This window comes from Meriones unguiculatus, chromosome 8 (assembly GCF_030254825.1).
Source record: "Meriones unguiculatus strain TT.TT164.6M chromosome 8, Bangor_MerUng_6.1, whole genome shotgun sequence".
NCBI lineage: Eukaryota > Metazoa > Chordata > Mammalia > Rodentia > Muridae > Meriones > Meriones unguiculatus.
The window spans coordinates 81,924,928-81,944,148 of NC_083356.1; the positions used below are offsets into that span (position 1 = coordinate 81,924,928).

General features: G+C 37.4%; 1 protein-coding gene across 1 annotated transcript in view; it reads right to left on the reverse strand.

The window, feature by feature from the left end:
- The window catches only part of Lrp1b (LDL receptor related protein 1B), a 2,037,254-nt gene that overhangs the window by 388,557 nt on the left and 1,629,476 nt on the right, over positions 1-19,221 (reverse strand). The window contains exons 42-43 of the mRNA XM_060390094.1: positions 16,780-16,969; positions 9,122-9,326 (exon numbers count right to left, since the gene is read on the reverse strand). Coding sequence (XP_060246077.1) covers positions 9,122-9,326; positions 16,780-16,969 — 395 coding nt within the window. The remainder of the gene's footprint in view (positions 1-9,121; positions 9,327-16,779; positions 16,970-19,221) is intronic.

Consider the following 19,221-nt stretch of genomic DNA (forward strand, 5'->3'; position numbering starts at 1 on the left):
CGTGAAGAAGGGGGAGGGAAGGTGGGATTAGCAGGGGAGGAGGGAGGGGCTTCTGGGGGGATACAAAATGAATAAAGTGTAATTAATAAAAGTTAAATAAAAAATTAAAAAAATACTGCATCCTTACTTATTTATTTGTTTATTTGTTTGATTGATTGATTATTCACTTTACTTCTCAACCATAGCTGCTTGCTCCCTCCTTTCCAACCCCCCCCCCATATTTCCCATCTCCTCTTCCCTACTCCTCAGAAAAGGGGAGCTGCCCTTTTCCAACCCATCCCAGCACATCAAATCACATCAGGACTGAGGGCTTCCTCTTTCACCATGGCCTGGTGAGGCCAGGAGTACCAGGGGGAAGTGATAGAAAACCGAGCAACAGAATTAGAGATGGGCCCTATCCCCTTACTAGGAAACTCACATGAAGACATAAGCTGCCTCTCTCTTAATGATAGAAAGCCTCAAACTCCATTCTGTCAACATACTCAATATGTGCTTCCCACAATCTTCTTGATATTATACATCATCTATCATTTTTCTGTCCTTCTCCCTCTCTTTCAACCATTACACAATGCTTATATAAAACCTTTAGTCACCTTTCAATGCTGTAAAATTCTTCATCTAGCTGTTCTCTATTCTGTAGTTTCTCAGAAGAGCCCCTATTCTGGCAAGGATCTCCTTAACTTCTTTCTGATTTTTTTAACTCACGTATCGTACACTACTATTGATAAGGCCTCTAGCTAGCATTTTGGTGGGGTCTATCTTGAAGGACACCATCCCTTCACAGGCTATGTCACTGTCATAGATGACATTACATTAGAAGCCCAATCTCTTTCCATGCTTATTAACTCATCCCTTAGACTAGCACACAATCAAAACATGATTTCTACACAAAGTTTAGATAAGCATGCCACATCCTTCATGCTCATTCCTTAATTTCTAAGCTATCAGGGGAGCTCTTTAGTTAGTAATGATTTAGCCAACAAACTCCTTTTAGCAACACCTCCCCCACCCCCCTACCTTCTGACAGGTGGCACAGTCATCCTTTGCCCTGGCTGTGTTGAAGACATTTCCTGATGAGACAGCTAAAGGCAACACTGGAGATTAAACTCGTAATCAATGGGTAACACCTGCCTCCACCTCACAGACTTTCGGATTTCCAAGAATGTTCACTTACATCCTGTAACTTCCTTTATTAACTCTCTTATTCTTCCAGCCACAGTTTCATTCCAGAAAAAAATAAAGAATGGAGCCATCCTACAAAACTCCTGTTCAAAAGTCAACTTCCCTTTCTGTTGTACATAATCAGTTCTATATGGGACAACAAACCCTGATCATTTTATTGAAGACATATTCTTTTGTTACATATTTTACTATCGTTTACTACAATTTATTCAGTTTGTATTCCGGCTGTGCTCCCTCCCTTTTAAGACCCTATCTTGTCACAGATTCCCTACATCATCACCACACAATACATAATTTACACTCAAGTCTCCTCTTAAGGGGCTTTCAGATCACTTCCCTTCCCTATGTGGATCCCTGGGGACACCTCTTAGGACAACATGTATAGATCAACTCATCCTCATGCCATACGTTCAACAACAGTTCTTACATTGGTATATCCACTTTCAGATTTAATGTTAAGGCTTCCCCAAAAAGTATAAGACGAGATACAATGTCATTTATATCTTCTATTTGTAATCATTTCTTGCTTCTGCTTGACTTTTCTCTACAATCTGATAGCAAACCTACTTTCATTTTGAAAGATACTCAGCATCTGGCTTATATTTTTTTTCTTGTAATAAATATTCTTTCTCTATCCCTATAGTCTACAGGAAAAGTAGAACACACCAATGTTTCTCTCAATTTCTTAGCAGTGCTGAGACTCAAACTTCCCTAGCCAGCTCTTCTACCTAACAGCCTCCATTGTTTGTGATGTCCCCAGGAAACTCATTAACTTCAGCCCCTTTGATTGTATATAGGACAGCACCAACACTATATTCCTTTTTTCAAATACATCATCTCCCTTTCCTCATGCATGGTATCCCCTTACATGTAATCGATCACACTCTAAAGTCTTTCATTTCTTACACCTCAATCATATATGGCAATCTCTTTACATACCCACCAGGGCAACTCTGTTTGCATGTATGATTCTTCCTTACATCCAAAATCAGTATAGATTTCAGGTAATCCCATCAATAGCAAAGGTAAAAGACATTACTACCTGGCTATAATGCTACTTCAGCTCTCAAACTCTTCTGGTGACCCTCCTCCTCCTTAAACCTCTAGTCTCACAAGTGCAAATTCCCATGCATAACCATGACCCTGTCACCGCTTGGAGCTGTCCTGACTTATCCGATATCCCACAATTAAACAAGTGTTCAGACTTCACCTTCAGATCCTTGGAACCAGCTCACCACTAAAAGCCACTGCTAAAGTACCATGATATGTCCTTGGGTTCTTTCTTTCTTTCTTTCTTTCTTTCTTTCTTTCTTTCTTTCTTTCTTTCTTTCTTTCTTTCTTTCTTCCTTCCTTCCTTCCTTCCTTTCTCTTTCTCTCTCTCTCTCTCTCTCTCTCTCTCTCTCTCTCTCTCTCTCACCACTTGTCACCCAATTCTGATAGGATATCTTTTGTAAACCTTATCTTTTCCAGGATGCTAACTTTTCTATTTTCTTGAATTTGCATGTCTATACAAACTCAATAATCTCTAGCATTTCTGCCTCTCCATGTACTTGAAGAGATGTACCCTTAAAACTTTACCTTAGGCAAGTCCCTCCTTTGCTTTTTTCCTGTTACTGACCTTGAGAGATGCCTCCTGCTTTTCTGGATGCACTGGATGCCTCTTATCTGTCCTGAAATTCTGACCTATAGGACATAGCTTTTCTTTAAATTGTCAGATAAACAGTCATGTTTCAAATAATAGCTCAGCTCCATGACATATCACAATATTGAACACTTTATTGACTTTATCCAACATCTTTCCCCAGACTATCCTCAAATTACAATTTTTTTAAACATATCCTCCTTCTTCAATGCCTTATCCTAGTCTACCTTCTTGGGAATCTTCCCTGCCATTCTTTGCATCTATGTTCATCTTCTTTCACTTTCTACTCATTACTAAACCTTGACTTGTCCGTCACACATCCTTTCATAAAGCCAATGAAAAGACCAGATACCAAATGAAAGATTCCCCTCCCTTTCTTTCTCAGAAACCTTTTACTGTTCCTCCTCAACAGATAGTAAGTACTGTTATACTAAAGTGGATGATCTATCCTTCTTTTCCCTCTGGTATGTGCTTTAACCTTACTCTATTTGAAACAGATGACTTGACTCATTCCAATTTCCAGTTTGTGGACTCAGCATACCTCAAGGTTAAATTCTGGGCACTCAATGAATTTTACGTACTCTCATACTTTTAAAGCCTTACTTAGGCTACACTCTCTGGAGAATACTCAGTTTTGGAAAATGAAGTCATTGCTTAGGAAAGTTTGGATGTCACCCTACATATTTTGTTACATCTTTTAATCCTCTAATATCATTATTGTTTCAAAAACTCAAGATATTTCTTCCTCTGGAACATCAAATTATGTCTGTTTCCCAGCCAATTGGGTTTTTGCACAAACACTGAATTCCTTTACAGTAACCAAATAGTTATTGCATAGTTTTGTGTTTCATTTCCCTAATTTATCAAGTTTTCTACCTACCTGACCCCTTGCAGTCCTGAGTATGTCTTCAACCCCCTGAGGCTCTTTCAGATATATCCAACGTGAAGTAGCTACCTCCAAAACCAAATTTGCATGCAGGTAGCATTCTCGAAAACTGCAGAGCTCCAGCACTCCGCTAGCTCTCATCTGTCTCTTCTTTCAGAAACAATGCTACTTCTATGTGAATCAGTTCTGGGTACTGCCAGATGCAACAAAGAAGTTCTAGCAAATATTATAGGCTGCTGAGATTTGACCAAAGTGTCAAGTACACGTACTGGGGCGAGAATGGCCTCTTCAATAAATAATTGGTAAAACTGGAGATCCCAGGAAGGAAAAATCAAATGAGATTGTTCTCTCTCACTGTATTAAAAATTAAAATATGACTAAAACTCCTAGACTAAAACACAGAAAGAATGTTTTTTTTTTTTTTACATTTTAAAAGGCATGTATTTTTATAACTCAGTAAAAGTACACAAATGATATTACTTTAATTTAAAAACTTTTTGCATGCTAAAGAATCAAAGAACAGAAAAACAGTTTTACCTACAGAATGATATGAGATACATGTGAACTATATCTCTTACAAGGTTCATATGCCCTATTTAAAAGGACCCTAACTCCATAGCTAATATCCATTCCAATAAAAAAAAAAATGAACAAGGAACCTGAGCAGATGTTTCTTAACTGACTAAGAGGTATGTAAAGAAATATGGCACATCATTAATAATCCAAAGATAAAAGTTAAAATGACAGTGAATTACATTACCCCAATTCAGCTGTCTTTTATCAAAAAGACTGTGTGTGTGTTTGTGTGTGTGTTTGCTTGAGTCTATGCCAAGATGTGGAGATGCTTCTACACTGTTGGTCAGAATGCAGATTAGTATAGTCACTGTGGGAAATAGTATAGAAGTTATAACATTAGTTAAAACTAAGCAACACATGACCTAGCAATCCCACAGTATTACATATTTCAATGGGAATGAAATTCTTCTGTCAGGCTGGTATGCATTCTCCTTCAGGAGTGTTTTCATATAATTAGAAGAGGAAATTAATCTAAGTACCTAAGTGCCTTAACTGGTGAACCGTTAAAGAAAATGTGGTAATTATTCACTCTAGAATGTTATTTAGCCACAAAACTGAAAAAATCCTATCACATTTGATAACAATAAAGATGCATTGGTAAAGTATTATGTTATGTGAATAAACTAGAAAGAGAAAGAAAACTATTGCACCATCACGCTCCTTTGGGGAATCTAAGCAAGCTGGTCTTACAGAAAGACACAGTACAGAGGCTGATGAAGGTAAGGGCTTGGGGAAAAGTCTTTAATGGTACTAAATTAGGTAGCAGGAAGAAAGAATCCTGCCATTCTAAAAGGATGACTATCATTTACATTTAAGATTTAAGATAACTGGAACTGAAAAAATTGTAATGTGCTTCCAACAAAGAAAAAGTGTATGTTTAATTGATCATACATTGATCATTGCACATGAGCACAGGTACATAGTGTCCTCCACAAGATCTTTGTTTCTTTAAAATCAATGAATACCTAATTTAAATATTTTTGAGAATGCAATGCAATCCCTAAGGCAAATAAACACAATGAGTTTTGAAATTTTTCCTTCAATATTTTGACCCAGCCAGAAATAACCATGGTTTGGAACTCAGCAAAGAATACAAAGTTACGACCACAACTGGGTATGTTTTTAATATGCAAAACAAACAAAATTTTACTAACAACATTCTCCTTCTACACCAACCACACTACCTATAATTGTCATGGGTAAGAATGGGGGAACAAAATCAATAGATAAAATATGAATTGGGAGAAGTGAAGGGTTTTATGAGGAGTTACAAAAGCATTTTCTGTATTAGAACATAACAGAAATTAGAATCACACTGAGTAAATTGACGTACCTGGCTATTTTCCAAAGTATTAACTGATATTTCACTTTGAACTTCTTCTTTAAAAATTAATTACTTTTTTATAAATTACAGTTTTTTCACTTTGTATCCCAGCTGTAGCCCCTTCCGTCATCACTCCCAGTATCACCCTCCCTCCCAATCTTACCCTCCCTCACTAATCTCCTCCCATCCCCTTCCCAAGTCCACTGATGGGGCGGTCATCCTCCCCTTCCATCTGACACTAGCCTATCAGATCTCATCAGGTCTGGCTGCATTGTCTTCCTCTGTGGCCTGGTAGGTGATCAAAGAACCAGTCACAGAGTTCATGTTAGAGACAGTCCCTGTTCCCATTACTAGGGAGCACATTTGTACACTGAGCCACCATGGGCTATGTCTGTGTGTGGGTTCTAGGTTATCTCAATGCATGATCCTTGGTTGGAGTATCAGTCTCAGAAAAGAACCCTGGTCCCAGATTTCTCGGTTGTGTTGCTCTCCTTGTAGAGCTCCTGTCTCCTCCAGGTCTTTTTATCTTCCCCCTCTTTCACTCTGCACTCTGCCCAAAATTTGGCTATGAGTCTCAGCATCTGCTTTGATACCTTGCTGGGTAGACTCTTCCAAAGGTCCTCTCTGGTAGGCTCCTGTCCTATTCCCTGTTTTCTCCCTCTTCCAATGTCGTTCCCGTTTGCCTTTCTGAGTGAGGACTAATCATCTTACCCAGGGTCCTCCTTCTTACTTAGCTTCTTTAGATGTTCAGGTTTTAGTATGTTTATCCTATATTATATGTCTAATATCCACTTATGAATAAGTATATAGCATGTGTGTCTTTTTGCTTTTGGAATACCCCACTCAGGATGATCTTTTCTAGTTCTCACCATTTGCTGCAAATTTCATGATTTGCATAATAGTCAAAACCCTAAATCTGCATAACAAAGAAAAAATATTAAAGGCAGCAAGGGAAAAAGGCCAAGTAATATATAAAGGTAGACCTTATTCTGAACTTCTTTGTTACTTTTACAATGGTCGTGATAAGTTGAAAGTTTTCATGTCAAAGCTTCTATTAAAACTCCTCCCTCCATTTACTTCAGATATCTATTTCATTTCTTCTTCTATGTGAGATATAAGCATCCTCCCTTGGGATCTCCTTGGCTTCTTTGGGTCTTCTGGATTGTAGCTTGGTTGTCTGTACTTTATGGCTAATATCCACTTAGACTTGAGTACATACTATACATGCTTTTCTGGATCGGGGTTAACTCACTCAGGATGATCTTTTCTAGTTTCAACTTGGGTGGGGAAAGTAATGGGGATGGGGAGTCAGGTGCAGGGAGACAGGAGGCAACAGGAAAGAGAACAAAATTCAGTGGGGAGGGGCCATTTCTGGAACAGGGGAGGCTTCCCAGAGCCTTTGGGAGTGATCCCAGCTGAGACTTCTAGCATCAGGGCTTAAGGAACCGAAGTTGCCACCTCCTGTAGCCAGGTGGGACTTCCAGTACTGGACAGAAGACACCAACCCACCCATAAATCCTTTGACCCAAAATTTGTCATACCTACAAGAAGTGTAGGCATAAAGATGGAGTAGAAATTGAGGGAGTGGCAAAACAATAAATAGTGCAACATCAGACCCACCCCAAGGGAGAGAGCCAAGCCCTGTTACTCTGTTATGCTTGTAGACAGGATCCTAGCATAACTGTCTTTTGAAAGGCTTCATACAGCAGCAGCTGAAAACAGATAGACACACAGCCAAACAGTAAGCCAGACTTGGGGATTCTGCGGAAGAGTGGCAATAAGGATTGAGAGACCTGGAGGAGTCAGGGACACAACAAGAAGACCTATAGAGTAAACTAACCAGGTCCCATGGGGGCTCACATAGACTGAACCACCAACCAAAGAGCATGCATTGGCTGGACCTAGACTCCCTACACATATGTAGCCAATGTGCAGTCTGCTCAACATGAGGGTTCCCTAACAATAGGAGTAGGGGTTGTTTCTGACCCTGTTGCCTGCTTTTGGATTCCTTTCTCCTAGCTGAGCTGCCTTTTCAGGCCTCAGTGGAAGAGGAAGTGTTTAGTCCTGCTGGGACTTGTGCCAGGGTGCCGGGCAGACTGGGGAGAGGGAGCCTGAAGGTGAGACTGGGAGCAGGGGGAGGGGGAGCTGTGATGAGGCTGTAAAGTGATTAAATAAATAAATAAATGAATGGGGAAAAAATCTAAGCAGTTTGCTTAAGTCTGGTGACCATTAAGTTTAAAAGATAGATGAATTTAAGCACATGATTCTTTGACTTCAACATGAACTGAGCCTCATTAAGATTGAGACCATCATCCCAATGTTATTTAAGCACTCAACTCTCATCTCTCAATGACATTGAGACACCACTGGAGAATATGATGTGCCAAAAAGTGAGTCAGCCTATTGCCTCCTTCATCAAGAAACTCAAATGATGCACTCCACTCATTGTCACATGAGCCCATACCTTGCTTTGCTGGATGAAGAAGTATAGACTTGTCCATGTTCCTGGAAGGCTTAAAATCAAAGTATTATTTGAACTCAAGAGTTTATTGCTATCTGACTGTTATAACTAGACCTTGTTTCAAGAAACAAAAACAAACAAAAATCCACTCTCATCATGCTTGCTTCTATAAAATCATAATTAAATTATGGTCAGTTAGTGGGCCATTTTCTGTAAATAACTCTTTACATAAACTGGGTCCACTCTAATTAATTTTTTCCATGTTCTGTCTGCCTCAGCACTGTAAGAAGTTATAGTCACCACACAGACAATTTAGTCCATGAAATTTTCAACACTTATGATCTGGCTTTCAAGAAGGTAGCTTCCTCACATCTCAGACTTTCCTCAAGGAATCAGCGACCTGAGAACTGGGGATTTGATACTTCTGACAAACACTGGGGTGTTTGGTGGGAAAAGACTGATCCAGTAGTCTGACTAGTCAGGAATAGCTCTTCATTCTGGTGAAATTTTACAATGTCCAATGCTGACATTTCTAGAAGAAATGAGGAACACATTGGGATATCATGATTGTGTACCTGCTGTGAGAGTTTTTCATATGGCAATAAAAGAAAAAATGCAGAAACCACCGTGATTGGGCTAGGCCTTTCTGTGAATGTAATTCCATTTGACTGTCCTCAGAGATTCATTATGTGTCTTGGATTCAGTTTCCTTTATCCAAAGAAACTAGTGTAGTTTCACTTCATCTTAGAACATTTTAAATACCAATGAAAAACCCATAAACTACTCATGCTCAGTTCAATTTAAAACTGGGAACAAATCTATTGTTGTATCCCCAGAATAACAGTTACAAAAGATTTTCTTTATGACAGCAAATGCACTTTAGAATGGTTTTCCGAATATCCATAGACTGTATGCTGAATAGATTATTCATTTTAGTAAATTCATACAATTAGCTCTTTTGAAATTCCTTGATAGGTTAGAAAAGTATAAAGTACATATTTTCAAACTTATTATATAAAGCTGAAATGGAGAAACAGGCAGTTAACTTACATGTCTTTGGGATCCATCGTATTCACATCTCTCAATTTTTCCTAAGCTGCCATCTGAGAAATACAGCTTTTCTGCACGGTGGTCAATGGTGAGTCCGTTCGGCGTGAGTATGTCTGTGCTAATCACCACATGTGCATTCTTCCCGGTCAGTGTGGCTCGCATAATGCTGGGATGCTGTTCATTCCAATTCGTCCAAAACATTAAACTGATTAAAGTGAAAATCAGGAGAAGAGTTGAAGATGTTATTAAAAATAAAAACGCTTGGTGAGTTAGAAGAATATAAATTTGTTTAATATTTTCTTCCTAATCTATGACTGTATGGAAGACTAAGTAATAAGGAGAAGTAAATTTCATTTTCAGAAATAGATTCCAGGTTTCTCTTAAAAATACCAAAAAAAAGAAAAGAAAACAAACAAACAAACAAAAAATGTATGCAAATACAATTGCCCTATGTGTGCCTTCAGATAATACTTTAATTAGGTAAAGTCAATCTGATGCAAAATGAAGAATAATTAATTATGTCACTAATCAAGGAAAAAAATAATCTTAATTTTTTATGAATTTTATTTTCTATAGCTAAACAAATCATCACATTTCAGCAAATCCCTTGTGATCACCGCAGGCAATTATGCCATGGTCATAATTGGTAGTAACATTGTCTCCCTATAATTGGTAAACATTAAACATCCTTTCCTCTTCCAATTTTTCTTTGGAAACTCTGCCTTTCTTTTTTTTTTTTTTTTTTCAATGCAGTTTATTCAGGAACCTTGAACAATCATCTGACCCTGGGGAAAGCCAGCCAACAGCTTAAATAGCCGCTGGGTAGCCAACCCAGGCGTGCCAATTGGGCAATGCAGATAGGTCCACATACATGGAAGCAAGCCAGATCCTCAGCCTTAGCCAAATGTGGAATTGTTCGTGACAGAGAGCACTCACCATGGGGAAGGTGGAAGGCGGAAACCAGCTCCATCTTTAAGGCACAGCATTCCGCAGCTCTCTACAGTTCCCCCTTTTTGTTTTAGACGCATCAGGCAAGAGTAGAGGTCTGATCTCTGATATTAGAAATAAATTGGGACTTTGTACCGATGTTCATTTAGGTGTCATCCACCCAAAGAGCATCAGACCCGTCCGATGCCTTTTTCTCAGAGGCGGGACCTGGGGTATCAACCCGCATGCAATCAGGCATGCTCTTCTCTGGGTCCAAAGCGGCTGACCCTGAGTGCAGTGCTTAGCCTCGCATCCTGAGCATAACATTTTAGCTTTTTATGGTATCCAACCATGCTTGGGGCGAATGTCCTGCTTCAATGGCTGTAAAGGCCTGAATGATCATGGCTACATCACACTGTTGTGAGACTCTAATCTTGCATATATACCACAGGCAAACCAAGGAGACCAACACCAGAAGGCCTGCTAACGCTCCCATGCCCGCCCATTCCTTCAGATGATTCATGGCTGCAGCAATCCATGATGATAATCCTGTGGCTAGCCTGAATAATCATTTAGCCAATGTAGCTCATGCCTTAGTTGTACATAAAGGAATTAATGCTCAACTAAAAGGAAGCTTGATGGTGTTCAATCAGAGGATTGACCTCGTGCAGGAGCAAATTGATACCCTATGGCAAATCGCTCAACTTGGCTGTCAATGAAAATATGCTGGACTTTGAGTCACTAGCATATAACATGAGAATTTTTCCTGTGCTGCAAATCTGTCTAAACAATTGTCAAGCTATATTTTAGGTAATTGGACTGGAGAATTCGACACTACGATGGAACAGCTGAGAGTGGCCATTATCACAGTAAATTCTACCAGAGTGGACGCAGAACTCTGCCTTTCTTGTTATGTATTTTTTCAGAGAAATAAAATGATCAAATTTCCATGTTTCAATAGGTTTTTTCTGTTCATTCTTAAATGCTGTTTTAATATATATATGCAATTTGTGGGCAGTTCTATCAAATACTTAATTACAATATCTGTTATAGACAGATGTTAGATACTGTCTGTATAAGTGTGCTGAGAGGAGGACCTTGAAGCTCATTAGGAGGGGATAGAGCCTCTCAGCCCTATTTTCATGGAATAGTTCTTCTCATGTCTACAGGACTCTTCTGCTGCACTGTCTGAAATAGTTGCTTAGAAAAAAAGGGAAGAGCAGAAAGGCAGAGGAAGGGGAGTGAGCCTTAAGTCTGGACACTAAATATCTGGGAAGAAAATCATTAGCTCACATGAATCAAGAAAATCTACTAAAGTAATATTTTATATCTATAACCAGAATGTCCATATACTCCAATAAGTAAGCACTAAAGCAAATCTAGGCTTATGATTATCAACATTCCTAAGGAAGTTGCTGAGAATTTTGTAGAAATCTATTTCTGTATCATATTCAAGTAGAAATAAATGTTTCTAGTTGCTCATTTAAAAAAATATCTCACATATATCTCTAGTCTTTCTTAAAATATAACATTTCTTTTCCCTAATTTAAAAAAATATAGAAGTGTTATGTTCAAGTGAGGAAATGCCATAAAAATAAAATTATCAGCCTTCATATCAATAAATTGATTTTTAAGTGAAAATTTGCTTTATCAAATTTTATATTTAGATACATAATATATGATATTAAATTCACAATTCATCTATAATAGTCCCCTAGATTGTTATTTTTTTAAAGTTTGGAGCTTTTTCCCTTTCAGTAATTTCCTCTTTCAGTTCCACAGAAGAAGGATGAATAATTCAGTTTAGAGCAGTTCAAGGTTATGAAAGTTACTACTATGTGAGCCAAGCCTGAAACTCAAATATTCTAGCTATTATGATTTATAATTTTTTCTTTAAATTATGCTTTGGTCAACTGGTAACAAAAGTGATTTCAAAATATCATTAATGCCAGTTATGTAGACAATGATTAAAACTGATTTTTTTCTGTTTGAAATTTTACTTATGAATCACTTTTTGGTTGAAACTCTTTGATATGTATAATTGAAATGTGTAGCTTGCTAGATACAAGTTGAAAGTGTTTTCGGCTATTTCATAAGTAATTTTACCAAGATGAAGAAGTCATCAATTGGTGATCATTATAAGTAATAGCAGGAGTCATCTACCTGTGATTATTTTAATTAACTTATGTATTCCTTTGACCCATTACTGTACAACAAATGTTACTGTGTTAATGAACTGAAAACATGAAGTGAAAGTGACCCATTTTCACTCTTACTGTAGAATTACTGTGCTCATCATGACATGATGTTCAATTAGGGAATGAAGGCTAACCTCAGTTTCAAAGAACTTTTATAAAAAAGTTCTATAAAAGCCAAGGCTTCTACCTCTTTCCCTCTGAGAAACAGAGGTCAGTGGAGCACAGCTCTCATCCTTCTCAACTGCTTGAGAAAAGAGCTTTTGAGTTTACTGAAAGAAAAATGGGTGGAAATTAAAGGTATATAAGTAGAAATGAAACTATTCTTATTTGCAGAAGATATGAAGTTACACACAAGAGATTTGAAAGAGTCCACCAGAAAGCTTCTAGAAACAATCAACTATTTCAGCAAAGATGCAGAATACAGGACCAATTTGCAAACACAAGTAGCCTTTCTATAAACCAAAAAGAAACACACTAAGAATGAGATCATGAACATATTCTTATTTGCAATAACAAAAGGGACAATAAATTACCTTGGAATAAACCTAAAGAATGAAGTAAAATTCCTCTTCAAGGTAAATTTAAACCTCTTAAGAGAGAGATTGTGAAAGACACTAAAAATAGAAAAACACTAAATGCTCATGGATCAGTAGATTGACAAAATTAATACTGTGAAAATGACCTTTCTACCAAATAATTTACATAATCAATGTAATCCTAATCAAATTGCCACAAATATTTTTTTTACAGCAGTAGAAAAAAAAGAAGAAAAAACCAAGTCCTAAAATTTATTTGGAACCGGAAAAGGCCCCAAATAGCCAAAGAAATCCCAAACAACAACAATAAAAATAATATTAAGATTGCCATTCTAGACTTACAGATGCCTACAGACATCTTACAGATTTTATTACTTTATACACTTTATTACTATACAGAGGTATAGTAATTAAAAATAATATGGCACCTGAATAAAACTGTCATGTAGGTCAACTGAATAAAAGAGATGAGACAAAGTACACAAAATGACAGTCATCTGAGGACAAAAACTTATTGGGAAAAAAAGTCAGCATAAACAACAAGGTACTGGGAAAACTGGATGTCTGCATGCAGAAGAATGAAACTCTACCCATATCTTTACCCTGCAAAACATTCAGTTTGAAACCTGAACTACTAAAAATGTTATAAAAATGCATAGGCAATGAATATGTATTTGTGCTTTGTGTGTGTGTGTGTGTGTGTGTGTGTGTGTGTGTGCATGTGTGTGTGTGCAGAAAAAGACTTCCTGAAAAATTCTCTATTTGGCAACACTGGTCAAGTGGAGTCTCATAAAACTAAAAAGTTTTGAATAGCTAAGGGAAAAAAAAACAATTAATTAAAGAAATCCTCAGATTGGGAGAGAATCTTTGTCAGTTACTAATGTCCTGACTTAAAAAAAAAAAAAAGTCAAGGAACTAAATGACCCACATGAAAAATGAGCTAAGATTAGAAATGGCTCATCATACTCAGCCATTATGGAAATGCAAATTCAAACAGCTCAGAGATTTTATCCCATTCAAGTCAGAATAGCTCATAAAATAATTGACATCAGTTGTTGATGAGGTAGTGGAGAAAGGGTAACCCTTGTTCACTTTTGGTAGTAACGAAAAATGGCACATCCCTACTGGAAATCAGTGTGGGGAATCTTCAAAATACACAAAAATGTAAATTAGCACATAACGCAGCTATACCACTCCTTGGCATATACCCAAAGGACTCAAGTTCCTAATCTACAGATACTTGTTCACCCTTGTTGTTGGTTGCCCTATTAACAATCTGAAAAGCTAGGGAATAGAAACACCCTTAATATCATTCAACAGATGGATGGATAATTAAAATGTGGTACATATACACTATGGAATATTTTTAAGATGCAAAAAGTGAAATTGTATTTTCATGCAAACATGGAACAAGAAAATATTAGATTAAAGGTCACCCAGACCCAGAGTGACAAACCTCAGCGGTTCTTTCTCATGTGTGGTTACTAGCTCCAAATTTTTAAAATATTAGTTTATTTTTTTGTTACTTACAATTTATTCACTTTGTATTGCAGCTGTAGCCCCTACCCTCATCCTCTTCCAATCCCACCCTCCCTTCCCCTTCTCCTCCTTTGCCCCTTCCTTAGTCCACTGATAGGGTAGGTCCTCCTCCCCTTCCATCTGACCCTAGCCTATCAGGTCTCATCAGGAATGTCTCAAGCATACTGCCTAGCTTCAAATTTTAAGATGTGAGTAAACAGTAGCAAATAACTGACAGAAACCAGAAAAATATAAAGGGATCACAGGGCAGGGGTGTGCAGACTGAGAGAGAATAGTGTGATACAGGTGACTGGAAGTAGAAAATAAAGAACTGAGGATGCAGGCAATAATTTGGAAGTCAAAAAGGAAGTCAGTAGAGAAGCAGGAAGAGAAAGACAACAACAAAATTATATTTGTATTTTACTATAAATATGAAGCATGTAAATATATAAATAGATAGTTAAATATATTAAACTATAAATATATACATCATATATATGTATATATCCACATATATCCTCTTGGGATGAAAAAACAGTGGACTAACAAAATTCTAGTACCATCCATGAGAAATCTCCTTTCCAGAGGTTGTTCAGTTGGTCAGGATAGTCCAAATAACTCCAAAAACTGTATAAGCTCTTGGTTTTGCTATAACCCTTGAGTGCCTCCCAGAATCTGAAGGTAATCCACTGTTAATGGAGCAACTGCACAGTTAGGAAATAGGATTCAGAATTTTCAAACTGAATGTAAACCGAAGGCCTCCTTCTTGTGGTACAGCTTCCATACTGTCAGAACTTACTGTGCAAGCTGCCAGGGGGGGTGTAGTAGTTTGTAGTCCTGCTCATATGTGAAACCACAGGCCATAAAAATGATCAGAGAAACAAAGCATCCGTAAAGGTGCAACAATGGCATCCACGTGTCAGTGGCAGTCAACAACTGTGTAATTGGACTGAAAGCCACTCAATAGGAAGAAAGTGATTTATGGTTCTAGACAACTAGCTAACTGTAAGAGACTGGTGAGGTCATGGGTCTTAAAGGAAAACTTCCTACTACCACTTTGCTAGATTGACATAATTCCTTAACAACTTCTTATCCTCTAACCACAGATAAGTATCAATAGATAGATAGATAGATAGATAGATAGATAGATAGATACAGATATGTGTAATAAGCTCTCAACCAAAAAAGCTTCCCACTATAGAAAATGGAGGGAATCACATAAAACCACAACTGAACAAAATGCGGAGATCAATGGATTGTGGGTATCTGTGATATATCTCCAGCACAGCTCCTGCATCGATAGCTCGGAGTACATCAGAGAGGAAGGAGCAGAAAGATTTTAAGAGTCAATATACCAGGAAGTCTGCATGACTCCATAATTGCCTCTTTAGAAAGGTCTGCATAAACAAAATATGTATTATAAACATATATATAGTAAGATTTTTTCCTCTTCCATTAGAGCATGCCAACTGATATATATATATATATATAACTATATATGTAACTATATATATAACTATATAACTATATATATATCAACTGAAGTTTGCATAAAGAGAGAGTGTAGTCTCATGCAGGGATGAACTCCCTGCGCGGTTCCCTGGGTGGTTATCCAATACAAAGTTGTCAGCTCTGAAACCATACACACACACAAACAAATACAGGAGAGAGAGAAAGATAATAAAGATTATTAGTCTGAACCAGGGGTCGGTCATTGAAACAGTTGGAGGAAGTGGACACGGGAGGCGATAGAGTGAGGAAAGGAAAAAGAAAAAAGAAAGTGGCCTAATTACATTCTAATTTAAAATGGTGAAAAAGTATTGAGTGAATATGGATTTTTCTTCTTCACATCTTTACCACACCATAGTAGAGTGAAACTCCATAGGTGTATTTCCACCTAACTGTTTGAGCTTCAGTTTTCTATGTGATGATGACCTTTATGACATTACTCACTGCTGACATTTTTTCTACATTAATTTTCTCAGAGTTATTTTTTAAATATTTTCCTGTTGGAAATTCCTCTGAAGTAGTAATGTAAATGTCTGGACCATGTGTGTCAGCTACTGGGTGTAGTTGAAAGGATAGGTATACACAGCAATTATTTCACTGTTGTTTGATTTCTTTGGATTACTTTCAGGCAGATACCCAGTTACAGAAATTATTGGTTAAAATAATAAAAACCTATTTTAGGCATAAGTAGATCGTGATAAACTCTTTATAAAGTTAAAAATCAATGCATTCTATGCACCATAGAAATTTCTGCATTTTCACTTTCATCATTTGTACTAGTTTTTAATCAAACCCTTCCAGAGATAACACTGAACATTTAAGCAACACAGTGCTCCCATTAAAAAAAGTAAGGAAAGCTTATAGAAAGAACTTTGGAAGAAACCTTTATCTTTAGAGTTAATTCTCTTTAAAGCACACATAGTTGCCTGTTTCCATACTGTAGTGCAGTTATGATAATGCAGCCTCTTACTTTTGGCATTCATCTAAAGCAAGAACATGAGGGTGGTCATCCTCTGACATGGTGATGACTGCTTCCCTGTCAATCGCTCCGGGGTGAGTCTGGTCTACTGTGTGCCTGGTGATGGAGGACGTGCTGGAGCTGGTCCAGTACAGGGTATCCCAGGCTCTGTGATAGGCGAGGCCCTCGACAGAGCCCACATCTGATGGAGGAAAGCAGACAATAAATCACGTTTTATTAAAAATGCCTTCTAACAAAGATATATACACATACCCTATTTTATCAACCATTTCTCCACAAACTCTGAGTTGAAAAATAAAAAGGTTATTCCTGTAAGTAATATATTATGACATACACCAAATTACATTCAAAGTGATATGTGTGTTTGCATGTGTTTGTATGGGGGTATAGGAATAGGATTTTTAAAAATAAAGTTATTAAATACTTAATTTTTTTATCCAAATATGAAAACCACAAATATTTCATTTCCCTTTGGTGTAGGAAAATTATGGTATTCAATTTTGTGTCTGATAATTAATTTCAATAAGTACATAAAGCCAAAAATGTAAAACATTGTGAAAATCATTAGCCAGGAGAACCACATAGGTTCAGTGGTGGTGAGTTTTCTGCTAATGTTGCAGATCTAGAAAATTTAAGTATAACCAAATACATCAGACTGACGTTCACATCAAAAGCCAAATAAGCATCTGACTTCCTACTGTCAATGATGGTAGACAATATTTTAGTAAGCTAGATGGCAAGTTTATTCAACCTGTTCTGCTCAGTGATTTGAAATAAGTTGGTCTCTAAAGAATACTGCAAATGTCAGGAAAAGACAAGCTGTGGTACAGACTGTAACACACAGAGTGTTGAGTTAAAATACAAAGAGATCATATGGTGAGGTAGCAGTCCATCCCTGTCCTTGAGTAACAAAGCAAGCAGCTTAGCTGGTGTCAGAATGATCTTTTACGTCTATTAGATCATTACTTTGTTACTGTTCTTCCCAAGTTCAACAGAACAAAAGCTGTACCCATCATATCCAGACATGAAACTGCAACACAAACAGAAAGTACTGAGCTTTCACAAAAATCTCTAGATGATAAGGGTTGCTTTCACAGTTTAGAAGTGTATTTAGAGGATTAATGGGGGCATAAATGAACAATGAAGAATTTTACAACCTAGAACCTCTGCGTGGATGAAGCCTGTGGTAGCTCAGTAACCAACTGGTTTCCCATACTAAGGGGAACAGGGACTATTTCTGACAGGAACTTAATGGCTGGCTCTTTGACCTCCCCACCCCCCAAGGGAGGAGCAGTCCTGCTAGGCCACAGAGAAGGACTTTGTAGCCAGTTCTGAAGATACCTGATAAAACAGGATCAGATGAAAGGGGAGGAGGTCCTCCCCAATCAGTGGACTTGGAAAGGGGCAGGGAGCAGATGAGGGAGGGAGGGAAGATTTGGGAGGGAATAAGGGAGCGGGATACAGCTGGGATATAGAGTTAATAAAATGTAACTAATAATAAAAAATAAATAAAATTTAAAAAAAAGAATTTTGAGCTGGTTTCCTGCATATGATCAAATTTTAGACACCTGTTTCGATCCTCTACATACAAAGGGAATATCAAAATAAATAGCTACCACTGTTGATCTCTAACTGCTACAAAATTGAAGCTGTTTTTCTCTTGTCATTTTATTTTGTGAATAAATGTACTCTAAAACTTTTTATCCTTTTTTCCTAAGGAAACAAAAATTGATCTCCGTAGGACTCATCATACTAAAGCAAAATTTTTACTCTGGATCCATCTCTATCCAAATCTTTGTTTTTAATAGTGCCTATTTTGGAGATGCATGGAAGATGACGATTGCTTATACTTAATGGAAACCTACATGGAAACAAGTCAATGAGCCATTTGGTCTCAAATTGTGTGACCTATGGAAACTGTATAACAAGTAATTTGTTATAACTTCCACTCACAGAGGAAACAATCAGTTTAAACTTTAATAAAGAAACTTAGGTCAGAGACAATGTATGAAAGACCATAAAACACCTCAGAAGAAAATTTATTCAGGTGACTTCCTTTGAATCCCTTGTTACTTGTTGGGAGTGAGTATGCGGTTGAAAATTGTTCAAGTATTTAGTTAATACTTTAGGTATTAACTAAAATCATCATGTTTCATTATTGCACTTATGTAATTTCATATCATTGATAAATACACTAACTTTTTTGGTAAAGGTTTGAGCATTATAGTCCTTTACCATGGGTAGAATGAGAAATGGCACAACTCTCAACAATTCAGAGCAAACTGAACCATTCTCCCTTCTTTCTGCATATTCCTGTACAGGGACTTGGCAGTTTCTCTCTCTGTGTTCTTTCTCTTGCCAGTCAAAAAATGTCACTGCTATCTCAAATGAGAAGAGGTAGATGCTCCTGTTCTATGGGCAACTAATCCAGAG